The sequence below is a fragment of the Medicago truncatula genome, chromosome 4 (genome assembly GCF_003473485.1).
Source record: "Medicago truncatula cultivar Jemalong A17 chromosome 4, MtrunA17r5.0-ANR, whole genome shotgun sequence".
Taxonomy (NCBI): domain Eukaryota; kingdom Viridiplantae; phylum Streptophyta; class Magnoliopsida; order Fabales; family Fabaceae; genus Medicago; species Medicago truncatula.
Window position 1 is genome coordinate 19,853,272 of NC_053045.1, and position 19,547 is coordinate 19,872,818.

At 35.3% G+C, this 19,547-nt stretch overlaps 1 protein-coding gene across 1 annotated transcript; it reads right to left on the minus strand.

Moving 5' to 3' along the window:
* Positions 1-12,607: 12,607 nt before the first annotated feature.
* On the minus strand, positions 12,608-15,439 carry LOC112418359 (uncharacterized). The gene has a single exon (XM_024774666.2). It carries the CDS (start codon positions 15,437-15,439, stop codon positions 12,608-12,610), a length of 2,832 nt encoding a protein of 943 aa, XP_024630434.2.
* Positions 15,440-19,547: the final 4,108 nt, after the last annotated feature.

Below are 19,547 nucleotides of genomic sequence, written 5' to 3' on the forward strand. Positions count from 1 at the left end.
AGATACATTTGTTATTTGTTATAGAAATATTTTATATTATATATATATATATATATATATATATATATATATATATATATTAGAATAGAATATTGAGTTTAGGGGTTGTTATGAGATTTTAGAGAGATTTGGGGGAGAAAGAGAAATAAGATAAAATAGAAAAGAAAAGTTATAAATAGGAGAGACCTAGTTTAGAAAAACATAACGTACGATCAATTTTGTAGAAATTAAAGGGAGAAAAAGCCAAGAGAAGGGAGAGAGACCTAGGAAGCTGCGATTTTTATATTCCAAGGTAAGGGTGGGTGTAACGCCCTCTCTAATTATTTGATTATTTTAAATGAGTTTAGAATATACTTATATGATTTGTGTGATTTATATGATTTATATTGATGAGTGATATTTTGTTATGATATATGTTATATATTTATTAATATAATATATATGTTATTTGATTTAGAAATATATATGTTATTTGATTAAGAAATATATATATATATGCTATTTGATTTAAAAATATAATATATGTTATTTGATTTAGGAATGTATATATGTCATTTGTTATAGAAATATATACACGATTTGTTGCAGAAATAAATGTGATTTGTTATAGAAATAAATGTTATTTGTTGTAAAAATATATATAATCTGTTATAGAAATATGTATGATTTGTTATGGAAATATATATATATATATATATATGTTATAGAGATATAATTGTTATTTATTATTGTTATAGAAACATTTTATAAATATATATATTGGGATAGAATATTAATATTTGGATTTAAGAGAAAAATAAGTAGGTTAAAGATTTATATAAATAGGAGAGACCTAGTTTAGAAAAACATAACGTACGTACGACTGCTTTTGGAGAAAAGGGAGAAAAGCCAAGAGAAGAGGGAGAAGACCTAGAGGAGGGCTGCGATTTTGTGTATTAAGGTAAGGGTGAGACTAACTTTGCAATTCTATTAAGTATGTGAATCAATGGTTAGGTTTAACATGATGTAGGATGAGTTTTTGAGGAATTGAAAAGTAGGTTAAAATTGTAGAATTAATGAATAAACGGTGGAAACTTGTTAAAAAGATGTAGAAACTGTCCTTAGACCTTAGATAATGATTAAGATGAATTAAGGAATCGAAATTAGGCTTAAAACCTTGAGAAAGGATTGAATTGGAGAAAACGAAAACTAGGTCAAAACCTTAGAATTGATGATCAAACGGTGAGAATTGGTTTAATTGATGTAGAAAGTGTTCCTAGACCTTAGATAATGTTTAGGACGAACTTTGGAATCAAGAACAAGCTTAGAACCATGTGAATCGTCGAGTTTTTGTGAAAATAGGAAGCCTGGCCGTAGCGACATTCATCGCTCGCCACGACGAGCTATGAACCTCGCCTCGCGAGTGATGATCTTCATCGCTCGCCTCGCGAGCCCTTTCCTTTCGCCTCGCGAGCGTTTCTGGCATCGCTTGCCACGGCGAGCAACCCTTCCTCGCCTCGCGAGCTCAGGCAGAGAGCATGTCATATTTTGTGTTTCGACCTTTTTAGTTGGACCTTGGATGCCTTAGAGCGCCTGAACATACCTAGTATTGATTAGGATTGAATGTAGGATCAGATTGAACCCAGAACAACACTAGTTTGGGAGATGAGTGGTACTCGCCATGGCGAGTAAGAACTCTCGCCTCGCGAGCACATCCAGAATTGAGTGCTTTTGAGGAATTTGAGACCTTAGTCGTTTGAATGGATTAGGAATGGAACTTTAGGTACTAATGAGACCTATCTAAGATGTTAACTGTTATTTGTGAAGCTATATTGAAATGTTAAGTGTTTATAATGTGATTTATTGATTGATTGCATTACTTGAATTATTATTGAATGATCAGGAAGTTGTTGAAAATGAATTGATATTAAGCTGTTGATATGATCTGATTATGCTGCTATTGTTATTTAACTAAGTTGCATGAGTTGTTGTTGATTATCATTTGATGTTGTTGATTATGTGAAATATTTATGTGGAAGATGTTTGATGTTTAAGTTGTTGATGCTTCACATTAATATTGTTATGTTGTGAATTGAAATTGATATATTGATATCTCTCTGTTGTTGTGTGACTTGACTGTGCTACTGCTGTTATTTAACTAAGTGCATGATGTCTATATATATATATTATGAAATGATGACGTTTAGCTCCAAATTATTGGATGCATGATGATATGTTGATTACGATGATTACGGTGTTTTGTTGTTAAGAGTCCATACATAGCATTTCATTGAGCTTTGTCCTCACCACGATTAGGAGCTTTGTCCTCCGCACGTTTTAGGAGCTTTGTCCTCCGCACGATAAAAGTATATTAATACTTATGATGACGATTGGTACCACATGCATATAAGTGTCTAAGTTGCATTGTCGCATATGTCGAGTCAAGGTCGTTGTTGATGAATTATCATCCATGAGTTGTTAAGTTGTCGATGAATTATCATCCATGAGTTTGTCGAGTTGTGTTCTACCCATGTGTCGTTAAAGAAGTACCTACGAAGATTATACGATGTGAATTATATGATGTTGATATTGCTATGTTGTTTAACATGTTGATTATGATATTGTTATGTTGCTACGTTGTTTAAGATATTGATTATGATATTGTTATGTTGCTATGTTGTCTAACATGTTGATTATGATATTGATATATTGCTATGTTGTCTAACATGTTGATTATGATATTGTTATGTTGCTATGTTGTCTAACATGTTGATTATGATATTGTTATATTGCTATGTTGTCTAACATGTTGATTATGATATTGTTATGTTGCTATATTGATTATGATGTTGAATATAATTGTTACTATTAAGTGATGATTATGTTGTTCTATATATGATTAATTATTATTAAGTGAATATTATGTTATGTTATTGATGATGATCGAATGTTGTGATTACTTGTTAATTGTTTATCAAAGATTTATGATGTCGATTATGGTGTTAGTATGTGTTGATTATATTTATATAAGATGATGAATACGTTGTTGTTATATTTTTATAAGATGATTAATACGTTCTTGTATTAATATAAGAAGATGAATATGTTGTTATATTATTAAATTATGACGAGATGATGTATATATAATTATTATTATTGTTAAGTGAATATTATGTTATGTTGTTGTTATATTATTATAAAATGATGACTATGTTGTTGTTGTTATATTACTATAAGAAGATGTTTATGTTATGATGGATATTATTATTATTATTATTATTAAGTGATGATTATATTGTGTAGTTTAAGTTATTAGTGATGATGATTATATGAAGATATTTATGAGTTGTTAGGTGTACTTGATGATGTTCATGTTAAGTTGATAAGTTGTCTTTTAATCATGAATTGATAATGAGATGTTTGATGAATAATTATTATTATGAATTAATGATGTTGTTATGTTGTATATGAATTAGGATTAAAATGTTGTTATGCTATATATGAACTATGACTATGATGTGATGATCTATGTTTGTTACGATTTGGTTAATATGTGTTATATGATGATATTTATAATGTGATGAATATAAAGTAAATGATAATTAGAGGTTAGTTGGATTATTAAGAATTATACATTAAGAAGTATTATTGCTAATAGATGAAGTTATTTGTGTTGTTAAATATAATTATTGAATTATATGCTTGATATTATTGTTTTGTGAAATCTCACCCCTTCTGCTTGAAAATGTTGCTCTTCGTATGAGTAACTTGCAGGTATTACTGATTAGTAGGAGTGGTGGCTCAAGTGTCTTAGGTGCTCTGATACGTAATGGGATGAGAATTTTATTGTTGTCTTTCTATTCCTTACGTATTGTTTTAAGAAGAATTATGACTTTGGTTTTAGATTGGATTATATGAGAAATTTATGAAGAGGCCTTCGTGCCAAAGACTGTTTTGATTATTGAATAATTTCCGCTGCGAAGTATTAAAGACTTTTTAGTTATTGAATTTTAAAGGATAAATAGTTATTTATACAGTTTATGATTTTAAGAAAAGAATGTGACATTCCGTTTAGGTGAATTACTCTGATTAAATAAATGAAATTTTCACGTTGGGAAAACAGGGTGTTACAGTGGGACTAACATTCAATAATCTTAAGTATATGATTCTGAAAATTGTATTTAATATGTTGTAGGTTTAGTTTTTGAGAATTTGAGAATTAGGGTTAAGAGTGATGATTGTGATGATTTTGAATGAAAGTGGAGTTGAATAATATGGGTTGCTTTTTTGATTTTTCTTTTCATCTCTGCCCCGAATTTGAAATGAAATCTGGTATTGATAGGTCAAGAATTGGTCTTAGGTGTAAACACAAAAGTTGTAGGTATGAATGTTAGCTTTCTAATGTCGTTGGTCTGACGTCAAAACGATATATAGAACTTGAGTTATGGTCAAATTACTGCACGTAGGTCACAGTGAATTTTTATGAATTTCAGCACAACTTTGTCCGAATTTGAAATGAAAACTGGTATTGATTGGTACAGAGTTGGTCTTAGGTGTAAACACGAAAGTTGTAGGTATGAATGTTAGCTTTCTAATGCCGTTGGTTTGACTTCAAAAGGGTTTATAGAACTTGAGTTATAGTCAAATTAGTGCACGTAGGTCACAGTGAATAACTGAATATGATTGATGAATTAGTATATGAATAAATTCCGCTGCGAAGTATTAAAGATCTTGTTATTGAATTTTAAAGGATAAATAGTTATTTATTCAGTATTAAATAATCCTAGCTTTGGCTTCACTTTAGCTAGCACTGCTAGCTGTTCAAATCCCAAGCTCTCTCTCTAGCCTCCTCTTCTATCCTCTTGATCCACTTTCTCTCTCTACCTCTTATGTTTTTGTGAAATGAAATAATGAAGGCTTAACCTAATTTCTTACTAGAGTTATGCTTATATAGTCGCCACATAATTGTGCTACGTTTCTAATTGTCTTAATGAGTTCAACATTCTTACCAACTAATTCTCAAAAGTTACTACTCACTTAAAAAGTTAAACTGTCAGATATCGAATAATTACCGTCTCTAAATAATTACTCCAACTCACTAGTAACTTAATAAAAATAATTATTCTCACCAAAACACCAAAAATAACCTTTTAATAAAATGACTAATTTACCCAAAAAGACGAAAAAACCCTTGAGACTAAAAATGACTAAAATACCCTTATAGGCCAAAAAAATCCACTAATCCCGAATAAAATACACAGAGACAAATAAACAGACACAAGCACATACAACCACATATAATAAATAATTAAAATAATTCTAGCGAAAAACGGGCTGTTACACAATATGTGTAATTTTTAATTTAAAAATAAATAAAAATGTCACATGTAAATGTAATGCTTTAATAAAAAAAAATTAATTAAAAAACTCCCGAGTTATTTCTGTCCAAATGTTCCTTCTACGAGATTCATTGTGGAAGTTGGGTGGAGCGTCTGGGATATGATCTGGATTGATGAAATCTCATATTCTTCTTTCTTCTAAGATGAATTCCTCAATGAACTCTTTACAATATAGCTTGGAGATGATTGGAAAATCTTTGTTGATGATAGGATTTGTGTTTCTGATGCAGAAATCCTTATCACAAACTACTACGTCATTTATTACCTTCATTTTTAACATATTCTGAGCTGTGAAGGCTTGTGCATATGAAATTCGAAGGATGTCAAATATTTCAACAGATTCTATCATTTGAATTTTTGACATGGATAGAACAGGTTTGTCAGAAGCCTTCCATAAGGATCATCTCAGCTGATTGATTTACATCTCTTATATTTCCTGGGTAAAATATATCCATATATTAATCTGATAACGACTTTAGCTAAGTCATTCTTGTGTTTGATAAGTCCAAGTTAGCTGGTGGCAATTTCTTTTTCTGTGTTGTTGTTTACACTGATTTTTGGTAAACAATCGCTGGTTTCAATAATGTTTACTTGCAAGATCAACCAGTAAATCTTAGGAGCATATTGTGCTTTTTACGGTATGAATATGAATGTAATACTTGTTCGTAAAGTATTTGTGCTAAAGTAAAAGACAAAAACTAAATGTAAATAACAGAATCCAACCCGTGTTGAATCCAATCGAAAATCTGTAAAGAATGACAGTAGAAGAAAATACTTCGAAAAAGGTTAAGTAAATTGCAAAAGTGTTTAAAGATCTGTATTGAATTTGTAAAGACTTAATGAAAGTTGGTGCACATATTCATACTTTGCAACTTGTGACTCGTTTGTCGCTTCCATACGGACAGTATTGAGTGTAAGTTTTTAGTATGATTAAATTGTGACCTGTTTTTCCTAAGAAAAACTACTATTTATACAAATAGTCCTATAACTACCTAATCGTACCTGTTCGATTTAAAATCGAAACTAGCCGTTGCTAACTGCTTGTTCTTATCCACAAAGTCTGAAGGCGCCTCAATAACTTCCCTTATCCATCGAATTAAATCCGGCTTCTTCGATTCCTGCTGAAGATAAATTTTTCGATAGATTCCTTCACAAAGCTAAGTCCATCTTCTTTTAGGTCAAGCCCTTGACTGCATTAAATAATAGCATTTTCACAATTATCGGCTAACAAATTGCCCCCCAGAAACGTTATGTTTAAACTCTTTTTCGATCAAGAGAAACTTGACGTTTCTGAAATTTTTTGATAAAGTATGACTCCTCCGCGTGACATCACTCTTTTAAAAAAAAAAAAAGACACTTCAAAGGTTTTAACTTTTAAACCGTCTCCATCATAGCTTAGTGGGCCATGTTTGTTATTGGGAACCATCAAAAAACAACTGTTCCACGCGATGGTTGACATCTGTCAAACATCAAAGGCTATATATGACCTCAGGTCATACTTTTACTCTCACTTTGCCTCCTTTTAGTATTTTTACTCTTTTCACCGTATCCTCCTTCTTCCTTACGATTCAACACTGTTCATCGTTCTTTTAACCAAAAATTTGTAACTTCATGACGCGCGCTGAAGGTTCTTCTTCTCAATCAACAAAACAACATGAACCAAACGTCAAACTTCCCATAAATCCTCAATTTATGGAAGAACCGGATGTTAAAGAAGCTGAAGACAAAATATGGAAATCCCAGGTAATTATCTCATGCCCAAATTCATCGCATGCATACCTAGGGCCTTTGCCGGATGACTCCGATGATCAGAAAAAACTAAATACTGTTTTTCCTTGTAGCGAGGAACAACTGCCTCTCATTTTCTCAAAAGGTCCATATGACCTAAGCTTTTTGAAATCTAAATTTAGAACCGAACCCAAGATAGAAAACAATGAGAAATACCTTGAGTGGCTGGATAAAACCAAAGGTTCCTTCTGGAAAGAAATGGGAATTTTTAATCTCATTCAGCTATCCCGTCAGGGACCTAAATATCATAATGAGATGATCATTGCTGCCCTCCATTTCTGGAATCCCTCGACTAATAGTCTTCATTTAAAATGCGGAATGCTGACACCTACTTTGCTGGACGTGGCTGGTCTAGTTGGTTTGAAACCTATAGGCCAAACTTTCAATCCTGACACCCATTCATCGGAGATATCTTTCGATTTTTCGAGACCTGCTTATGGCAATTTCATCATTGACCATCATGACACTTCTAGTACTACAGTGTCTGATCAAGAGCATATCGCTTTTCTGACTTATTGGCTATCTATGTATATTTTCTACTCAAGATCGATTCAGATCCCTAAGAAGTTCACAACCTTAGCAATCCAATTGCATGAAGGGAGAGATATTTGCTTGAGTAAGTTCATCTTAGGATCTTTATATGAGAGTCTGAACCGCGCAGTATCCAGCATAAAAGATTTCCAACCTGGTAGCAGCCTTATCATTCCTGGCCCCATCTGGTTGTTTCAATTGTGGCTTTTGGCCACTTTCAGAACGAAATTAGCAGTACACCTGCCCCTTGCTCTTTCGAAAGCCTATGATAATAGGTCAGTCGAAGGTTTAGGTTTGGCCATGCTCCAGTATGGTAATAGGAGTTCTCCAGATTTGTTTGCAGTGACTTACAATGCCTTTCTAGGTTGCACAGCCTTCACACCTTCGATGGCTCCTTTCACCACTAGATCTCATGGGCCTACATGGTTTACAGCAAAGTTCCCAACTGATTCTAATGAAGAAGAAGTAGATATTAATGCCATCTGAGAAGCTTACCTTACCCCCACCTTTCTGTCCAGTAGGGTGACCGCTGGAAACCCGTATGGAGTGTACGGCTATCAACCTAACCATGTGGCCGAACAATTCGGCCTTGTTCAGATTAAGCCAAATTCATTATACAAGTGTTTAGATGATTTGAGGCAACCTCTTATAGAGCATGTCTGGAGGTCTACCTTGCGTCGGGCTCAGCGGCAAAAACTTATTTTCGAACCAAAGCCATATACTTCATCTTTTGCATGCACAGAAACATTCTATCGATGGTGGCAGTGCTATTTCAAGCGCCAAACCGATCGTATAGATCCTGATACTCTGCTTCCTGAATTGATCCTTGCTTTTCATACTGTGCAGAGGAAATCGAAGAAAAACAGAGGTACGCATATTCGAGAAATTGAAGCTTTTCAAAACTTCTTTCAAACTGTATATGATCCTCTCCATCTAAAGAGGACAGTTTATTATGCGGCTAAAACGTTAAGGGATAAGATCCATGACAAAATTCCCTCAATGTCTTTTCCTCCTTTTACCCCCAGTAAATACCTTTTCGCACTTCATTTTAAAACGAGGTTTCCCGTCTTGCCAACTAGTCCGTTGGCATTGGCCTTTAGGCCACCCTATCCCAAATGGTTATTTTGTGATAGTCTAATGGGAATGAAACAAAAATTTATAAAGAGGGAAAAAGACAGGGTAACTGCGACCAAGCACAGCTTGTACACTTTTAGATGGCATCTGCACTTAAATCACCCTCATATTCGAATTTTATCCGAAATAGGGTTAGGTATGGAACCTTTCGATTTTCTTTTGTAGAAATCATCCAAATTTCGAATTTATTATATTGAATAAAAGAGGATACTTATCTGTTTTATGTTTTATGGCTCGTAGCGCTTCCTTTGGCCTCAGAGGAAGTAGAATACCCGGAAGAAGATAGCTCTCGAAGGACATCCAAGTCAAAATCTGACAAAACTTCTCAGAAAAAGAAATCTTCAAAAACAGACAAAAAGAAGAAGTCTGAAAAACCCTCCAAAGGAAAGCAAGTCCGCACTGTTGAGGATGAGGTAAGTTATTATTATTTTTTTTTGTCATCTCAACTATACTTTTCGTAGGGGATCTTTGAATTTAAACTTCCTCGTAGGTTGAAATTTCTCCCAATGCTGTTGAAAGACCTGCTGTCTCTGAACCTCTCAAACTGAAAGAAGGTCGTAAGAAGAGAAAACATGATTCTCCGGCCATCGAGACAGATGCAGTGGAAGAATCTTTAGGCCATCCTAGCCCAAAAAGGATGAAAACTCGCAAAGATTCGAATCCCAACAGTGCTCATTCTTGCGTTGGTGATAACGCTTTGAAGGTGTTTTTCATAAACCTTTTGTTTTCTTATTTTAGCTATGAGTATCGAAATGCGTTTCTCATAACAGTGTTTCTCTTGCAGGCTATCCAAATCGACATACCCCAATACGCTCAAGTTGGTCAAGCAGAGGCTTCGCCTATTGCTGAAGAAGATGAAGGCATTGAGACCAGTATTCCTACACCTGATGTGGAGATCACTTCTCCTAATCAGATTGCGGTAGAATCAAGTGGTCGTCAGGGTGAAGCACCTGAAGGGGGTAGCGACGTGGAAGCGGAGCTCGATGCAGATCAATTTATCGTAACTCCTAGAGAAAATCTCATCGCTGGAAACTTTCCACTCACTTGCACCCCAGATTCGATAGGTAACGCTGAACCACTTCAAACTGACCCAACCTTGGATCCAATAGCCTTAGGGCAACTTGAGGAAGCCAATCCTTAGGATGCTTTTGACCTTTTAGCCAGCGACATTCTCCTATCCAGGAGCACCGGAAAATCCTCCAATGTGTCTACTGAGGATCCTTCTCAAGCTTCGACTGAAAATCTCTTCGCAGAGTTTCGAAGCAAAGTTTTAAGAGCTGATCTATTTGATGTCATAGAGCAAGACGAGAGCGTTATACTCGAAATACGGGAACTATCACACAAACTCATAGACCTCCCTTCAGGCCTGAAATTCCAACATTTTTTCAAAGCTCTAGAGCCTCTTTTGGATAACATCAAGCAGGGGTGTCTTCGGAGAAAAGATGGTAAGGTTAAACTTGAAGAACAAACTCTTCGATATGATTAGCTTTTGGATGAAATTGCTGAATTCAAAACCAAGCTCGAGGCTTTTCGACAAGAAACCCCTCTGATCCAATCTCAAGTGGCAGACATTGACTTATCAATTGCCCAGTATAAGGCCAAAATTGAGTAGTACGTTAGAGGATCAGAAAGCCGAACTTTTGGCTAAAGAAGGTTTAATGAAGTCAGAGGCTCAAATTGCCATCAAGAAGATCAAGGAATCGAAATCTTCCCAGCAAGAAATAGCACTCCTCACTGATCATGGCAAAGCCCTTGATGACCATCTTGACGGTTTAAAACAGCAACTGCATCAACTCACCTCTGGTTTTAAGATGTAAACCATTTTGTATCGAACTTATTATGGGAGTTTTAATTTCTATTTTGTTCCTTCTTATTGTGTATGTATTTACTTTGTAACGGTTTAGCAACCGTTTTAACATTAACACAATATTTTATTTGAGTATTTATATATAATGTATATATATATTTTTAATTACTCTCTTAATGGAACAAATTTCAAGACAACTATAATGATGAGAAACTAAAAAGTCTTTTCCTAACTTGGTAGGATTAGCTTGTCTTGGGAACCGTAACTCTTCCAAAAAAATCTAATTATGAGATTCTTTTTTAGGGAAGATAAAACATAAAGTTTTTTACAACTTCCTCTCCAAGGCTCTTTGAATCACGGTATCACTCTGATGCCACGTGTCTTCTTATGATCTATGATGATCAAGAAAAGGAACCGTCGCTTATGTTTCAAAGAGAAAAAACCACTTTTCAACTTCCCACTTATTTTATAAATACCATCCTCTTTGTCTTGTGTTTTTCATCTCTCACTTATCTTTCTTCGGTTCATTAAACACTTTTCCATAAACAAATTTTTCTTCATGGAGTTCATAAGTTGCTTGAGTGATGATCTGATCATAGACATTGCTGCAAGGGTTGCCAAGCACAACATGCTTGATCTTTTTAGCTTTCAAAGACAAAACAAGAGAATTGCTGCTCTCTGTAGAGATCGTAAGGTCTTAAGAGCCTTTGGTGAGGATTGCATCAGGCTACTCACCGATCTGAAACCTACCCATCCGAAGTTGGATTTCAAGCTTTGTTTGTGGGAACATGGGAATCCCATGTTTTGTATTTTTAGATGCACTCAACACATGCTAGATGTTGAGCCATGCATTCCTACTGTCAAACGTTTGCTTAGGAATGCTATGGACGCTGGTTCCGTAAACGCTCTTTACTTTGATGTAATGCTGAGGGCGCTTGACGGTATCACTCCTGATATCACTGAACTCTTCAATGACTTCTGGTCTCTTTTGGAGACAAAGAATGTTGCGCGTTATCGCAGGGAGATAACAGGAGGGGACTCCCACTTTCGCTTCGTTTCAGGCTGGTACAAGAGGTTGCTGCCGCCCCAGTTAATTCGTCGCCGATTCTGCAACAACTGGCACAACTGCCCTAGAGATGGGCTGAGACGCAACTATCGAGGGTTTCATCCTGCTGAGGATGAACTATACAATCTTCAGCGTTTCTGCCTTCGATGTCGTCTTGATAGTGAGCTTCGGTGGTTTCTCGACCTTTTTGGCTTTGGCCAACTTATGTAGGTCATTCCATCGAAGAAAAATCCTTTTAGAATTTTCTAATTTCCTTTTGTAGCATTTCTTTTGTAATGGTTTATTTTGCGCTCTTTAGAGCCCATTTTGGAATTCCTTTTTGTACAACGCCCATTAGTTGGCCTTATGAAATGCTACGTTGGAACTTTTCTTTTCGAATTATTCCTGCATAATTTTAATTTCTTGTAATGTCAGTTTATACTTTTTCAAGTACTTTCCGTTTATTTGCAAGATCCTTCGATCTTCATCTAATTCTTCGATCTCATATGCATTGTTCGAAAAGACTCTCAATATCCGCCATGGTCCTTCCCAACTGGGTGACCATTTTCCCAAAACTCTATCTTTCTTATCCATTGGTAAAATGACTTTCCATACCAAATCTCCTTGGGCGAAAAATTTTGATTTTACCTTTTTATTATATGCTTTTGCTACCCTTTCTTTTTGTCTTGCAAGGACTTCTAACGCTGATAATCTTTCTTCATCGAGATCGGTCAATTCGTTTATGACCATGTCCCAATAATGATTAACTGGTATTTCGCATTGCCTCTGGATTCTGACTGATTGCAGCAAAATCTCTACTAGTAACACAGCATCATGACCAAATGTCAACCTAAAAGGTGTGGTGTTTGTCGATTCTTTTGGAGATGTTCGACATGCCCACAAAGCTTCGCCTAAAATTTCAGGTCAATTCTTCGGCTTTGCCTTTATTTTTTGTTTGATAATGGCAATGATATTTTTGTTTGCTGCTTTAACCTGACCATTTGCTTGTGCATAATATGGCGTCGAGGTTAGCAATTTAAAGCCTGTATCTTCGGCAAATTTCGCCATCTTTCGACCAGTGAATACGGATCCTTGGTCTGTGGTTATGGTTTCTGGAATACCGAACCTATAGATGATGAACTCCTGGATGAAACTTATAACTTCCTCTTGAGTAACATCTTTTAAGGGAATTGCTTCTATCCATTTTGTGAAATAATCTATTCCTACTAAAATGTATCTATATCCTTTCGATGAAGTGGGTTTGATTTCCCCTATCACATCCAAAGCCCATCCTCTAAATGGCCAAGGTTTGACTATCGCATGAAGTTCACTTGCCGGGACGCGCTGAATTCCAACATATTTTTGGCATCCTTGGCATCCTTTCGCGAATTCTACGCAATCTTTGAGCATAGTTGGCCAATATAACCCTTGTCGAAATAAAAGCCATTTCATTTTATGGCCCGCTTGGTGTGTTCCACAAGTTCCGTCGTGTGTATTCGAAACAGCCAGATATGCATCTGTTTCGCCTAGGCATTTCAACAAAATTCCTTCTGAAGTCTTTTTAAATAATTCATTGCCCATAATTACATAGCTCAAGGCCCTGTATTTCACTTTTCGACAGGTGGTTCCATCTGGATTTTCCAGATATTTTATTATAGGTTTTCGCCAATCATTTTCATTTAAATCGTTAATGACAAAAATTTGGACAAAATCTGTACCTTTTATGGACATTTGGCCTGCTTCAGTCCCCCCAAGTTTTGGCGTTAACGATTTGCCAGAGAACAAATCCATCGAATTTCGTCTGTTTCTAATTTCTATCGGCTCTTGCATCTGGTCCTTCGGTATTTTGTATCCAGAGGCCCTCTGTGCCAGATCATTTGCAGCTTGGTTCTCCATTCGAGGTATGTGCCGAATTTCCACGTGGGTGAACTGTTTTAACAATCTGCTAGCTATTGCATGATAGGTGACCAAACTTTCCTTAACGCACCTATACTCTTTTGTCATCTGTCTAAGGACAAGTTCAAAATCTCCTCTGATTTCGATGTATCTTGCCCCCAGTTTGAGTGCGATTTCTAGACCTGTAATTAAGGCTTCATATTCTGCCTCATTGTTAGAGCAAAGCTGATTAATTCGAAACATGTATTTAAATATATGGTGTTTGGGCGAGACTATCACTATCCCCACGCCAGTACCATTTTTATGACTAGAACCATCGAAATATAAATTCCACGGATGGTTTTCTATTTCAGTTGTCAAAACTTCATCTACTGAATGATCTACAATAAAATCGGCCACAATTTGGCCTTTGACAGCTTTTAATGATTGATAAGTCAATGAATATTCTGTCAATGCCAAGGCCAATTTTCCGACTCTGCTATGTAGAATTGGTTTCGACAACATATGCTTAATGATATCAAAATGGGAATAAACATAAACGTCAAAAGACTTTATATAATGCTTAAGTTTTGTACATGAGAAGAATAAGCACAAACAAAGTTTTTCACTAGGATGATATCTTGTTTCAACATCATTAAGTACACGACTTAAATAGTAAATGGCCCTTTCTGTGCCATGTTCATCTTCTTGTGCTAACATACTTCCTATGGTGCTATCTGACGTTGCTATATATAACTTCATTCTCCTGCCCTTCAACAAAGGAGAAAGAACCGGAGGGTTTACTAAATATGACTTGATTTCATTGAAAGCTTTTTGGTGTTCTGGTTCCCATTTGAAAACATCATCTTTCTTTAGTCGGAGTAGTGGTGAGAAAGCTTGTGTTTTGCCACTTAGGTTTGATATAAACCTCCGGAGAAAGTTGATCTTGCCTAGTAGAGACTGCAACTCTTTCTTTGTAGAAGGAGCTTTGGTCTCGATTATTGCCTTGGTTTTGTTCTGGTTGATTTCGATTCCTTTTTTATGCACGACGAAACCTAAGAAATCACCTGCACAAACCCCAAATGCACATTTTAAAGGATTCATTTTCAATCCATATTTCCTCATCCTTTCGAATGATTGGCGTAGATATTCCAAATGTCTCTCTTCTGAAGAAGATTTCACTACAATATCATCAATATAAACCTGCATAAAATTTTCTATAAAATCATGGAACATCAAGTTCATCGCTCTCTGGTACGTAGCACCAGCATTTTTTAGACCGAATGGCATTACTAGCCATTCATAACACCCTGATGCCCCTGGGCATCGAAATGCGGTCTTAGCGATATCTTCTTCTGCAATAAAGATTTGATTGTAGCCAGAATATCCATCTAGCATACTCAAGTAATCGAAACCCGCCGCTGAATCTACTAGCATTTCTGCTACCGGCATTGGGTATTCGTCTTTAGGGGTAGCGAGATTCAGATCTCTAAAATCTATGCATACCATTATGGTTCCATTTTTCTTTTTAACTGGAACTACATTTGCTAGCCAATCTACATTACTTGCAGGCCTGATAAAACCGCATTTCAGCAGTCTATCGATCTCTTCTTTGATCTTTGGTAGGATCTGTGGAGCGAAACGACGGGGAATTTTCTTGACTGGCTTTTTGTCTGGTCGAATTGGTAATTTTAATTCTACCACTTCCCGGTTTAAACCAGGCATTTCATTGTAATCCCATGCAAAGCAATCTTTGTATTCTTTTAGTAGCTCTGCAATTTGATTTTTGAATCCTTCAAGGATTTTGGCACTTACATAAGTAGGTCTTTTGACAGTACCAACTCCCAAGTCGATTTCCTCGAGGGGATCTTGCGCTTTCATTTTTGTAGTGGATCCCATAGGATCCTCTTCGAAGCCTAACGGTTCATCATCATAAATGCAATCCAATTTCTAGTTTTCGACACCGTCGTATGTGGATCCGTCCACGAGCTTCTCGATCACCTCTTGCTTCAAATCTTCGGCCTCTTTGGCCGTTTGGAGTTCGTTTTCGGCCAAGTAGGCCGTAATCTTTTCCCAAATATTGGGCTCAGTCATAATTTCAATTTTTTGCACCCCCCCCAGTTTGTGGGGTAGCATACTTAGGAATGTTAGGTACAAGGCTATCAGCAACCTTTTTGTATGCTTGGGCTCTAATTTCGAGCAAATCTTCATTTTCTATATGAATTTCTTGTTGGTTGACCATCACGAAATCATGGTCTCTAAATTCTTTTTCCCACACGAATCCTGCTTTTTGTTGAGACAAAATCCTTATTTGATGTTTTAAAGATTACAAACATATTATATTTATTTAATCTTGTTATCTACTAATTCGTTTTGTGAGAATTTGTTTCATGAGAATGAAATGAGAACGTTCTGGCGAAAACGATGAAAATGGAACAGTACATCAAAAGTGAACAAGTCTGCACAACAAGAAAGCATGACTGATTATGTTTTAATTGGGCCATAAGAAAAGCTTTAAGCCCATTTGGAAAAGTAAAGCCCATTAATCTCTCATGGATAAGATCACATGGCTTACTTAAGCATGACATCACTAAAGCAAAAGGACATGACATCATCAGAAGTGGGCAGCAAGTTATACAGCTCATTACAGCTGAGCTGGTTATCTCATTCGCAAGCAAAAAGCAACAGTGCTTTCAAAGCCAGGCAAATCAGAAAGAACATTCTGAGAACGTTTTGGCTATTTTAAAGAAGAAAAGAGAAATCAATTGAGACTTTGGACAGCTATCAAAAACGTGTCCAACAGCTCTATTTTCTCCCTTGATCACCAAGACACTCCTCACCTATAAATACAAGGGCCTTTGAAGGTCATAAGCAAGAGTTTTGCAAGCTAATATCTCTCTAAGTGAAAATCATCACTACAAACAAAGCAAATTCCAAGCTCTCTCACTATATCTCTTGGATCTTCTCTCTTGAATTTGCCTCTTGTAAAACTCAAACAAAGATTTGAGTATTTATTTGATCCAAACAAATCTCATCATACAAAGTGTGTTGTATGTCTCAAAGTCTATTGGGCTTAATAGTTTTGAGATAGAAAACTCCAACCTTTCTTTTGCTAGTGTGCAAAGAATTGTATAAGCCTGCTGAGGTTGATAATACAGGTGTTACAGACTGATCTGGTGTGATCAAAATATTGTAGTGTTAGTCAGAAGTTTCTGTTAGCAAGAAAACTATAGTGGATAATCTCACACGAGGTGTGGGGACTGGAAGTAGCCGTGTTTGGTGAACCAGGATAACTCTCCTGTGTTATTCTTTTCTCTCTCTCTCTCTCTATTTAAAGTTACACAACACACACACATTATTTTATTAATCTCCAGAACATTCTGGTCCTTGCTAAAATAATCTTTTATTTTTAACTTAACATCATTTTTCTTATTCTGCTTATAATCATTCTTCAGAACGTTCTGTTCTAAATCAATTAATTGTTATATACTCTAATCTTGTTAAACTAACATACACCAAGATTATTCTTGAGTATATAAATCTAAACTTAATTTTCAGGAATAATTTTTAAAAGGGTCACAATTCAAACCCCCCCTTTCTTGTGACGTTTATTGCTACTTCAATTGGCATCAGAGCCCGGGCTCTACAAAAACACCTAACAAGTGTTGGAGGAAAAGATTCAGGAAGAAGGCAATGTCAAAAGAAAAGTACATACCAGAAGGTCTATCATGCACAAGACCACCATTCTTCAATGGAAAGAACTATTATTTCTGGAAAGGAAAAATGGAACTATTCCTCAGGTCCCAAGACGTGGATATGTGGAAAATAATCACAAATGGAGAACACATACCTATGACAACCGATGCAACAACAAAGGTGGAGACACTCACACCAGAAGCATCATGGTCAAAAGAAGATAAAGAAAAAGTACTTCTAAACTCTAAAGCTCGACTCTTTCTATCATGCGCACTAAGCATGGAAGAAAGTGAAAGAGTTGATGAATGTGTGACTGCAAAAGAAGTTTGGGACACTCTAAAAATTCATCATGAAGGAACTAGCCACGTAAAAGAAACAAGAATAGATATTGGCGTCAGAAAATTTGAAATCTTCGAAATGAACGAAGATGAGAACATTGATGAAATGTACTTCAGATTCACATCTATTGTGAATGAATTAAGATCACTTGGAAAAACTTATACCACTCATGGTCGGATAAGAAAAATCTTAAGATGTCTTCCAAGCACATGGAGACCCATGGTAACTGCAATCACACAAGCTAAAGACTTAAACTCCTTAGCTTTTGAAGATCTCATTGGATCATTAAAAGCTCATGAGACGTTACTTCAAGATGATAAACCATCAAGGAAAGGAAAGATGGTTGCTCTCAAAGCATCTCAAAGTGAACAAGAAGATGTCTTTTCACAAAGCGAAGAAATTAAAGAAACCAATGAAGAAGAAAACATCCAAGGTGAAGCAGAAGACGAACTAGCTATCATCACAAAGAAGATTCAAAGAATGATGAGAAGAAGAGATCAAATAAAGAAATACTTTCCTAACAAGAAAGATAACTCAAAAGGAGAAGTTGACAAAAGTCAAGTAACCTGCTTCGAATGCAACAATTTAGGACATTACAAAAATGAATGTCCATTAAACAAAAAGAGTCAGAAGAAATCTCCCTACTCAAAATCAATGTTTACATGGGATGATCTTGAAGAATCAAAAGATGAAGACACTGAAGCCAACATGGTTCTAATGGAAAATTCAGAAAGCGAAGAGGTAATTCTTATCAATCAACCTCTAGTATATAAAGAGTTAGAAAATAAATTTGATAGTCTTTTATTTGACTCAAATTTCTTAACAAACAAATGTCACTCTTTACAAAAAGAAATTTCTGAGTTAAAAGAAGAAAAAGAGAAACTTCAAACTTTGAATAATGATCAAAAGAAAATCATTCAAAGTCTACAAGATTCTTATTTTCAAGCAGCTGAAAAATTAAAAGCTTTTGGAAAAACAAAACTTCCTGAAAATTCTAAAAATGAAAATGTTATTCTTAAAAAGGAAGTCAAAGAACTTAGAAATGATCTTTCACAATTTATAAAATCAACATAAACATTTCAAAAAATTGTAGGTTCACAAATGGCAGAATTTGACAAAACTGGTTTAGGTTTTAATCAAATTTATGAAAAGGTTCTTATACCACAAAAACTAAAATGTTCATTCTGTAATAAAAGAGGACATCATGAATTTGTCTGTTTTCATAAAAGGAGAAAACTAGAAATTAAAGAAGAACAATCTATCTCAGAACATTCTCTAGAACATTCTTTTTCATTAAAAAGAAAAGAATGCTCATATTGTAAGAGATTAGGTCATCTAGAATTAAACTGTTTTCTCAAGATTAAACATCTTGAGATTAAAGAAACTAACCTCAAAGGACCCACATCTTCATGGGTACCTAAGGAACCACTAACTCAAAATGCAGGGATCCTCACAAGATGCAAGAACAAAGCCATGGTACTTGGATAGTGGTTGTTCTAGACACATGACTGGGGATAAACAATGCTTCATCTCCTTCATAAAAAAGGAAGGAGGTCTAGTAACCTTTGGCAATAATGACAAAGGACAAATTAAAGGTAAAGGTATTATTGGTAAAAAAGACTCTGCAAAAATTGAGGATGTTCAATATGTTGAAGGTTTAAAACACAATCTACTAAGCATAAGTCAATTATGTGATAGTGGCTTCGAAGTTGTTTTCAAACCTAATATATGTATTGTAAAACACACATCCTCAGGTAAGATTTTCTTTACTGCTTCTAGAAAGAAAAACATATATGCTTTATACTTAGATGATATTCCAGCAGAAACATGTTTTATGACGCTTGAAAAAGATAAATGGATTTGGCACAAAAGAGCTGGACATATAAGTATGAAAACTATTTCAAAAATCTCCAAACTGGATCTTGTAAGAGGACTTCCAAAAATTGATTTTGAA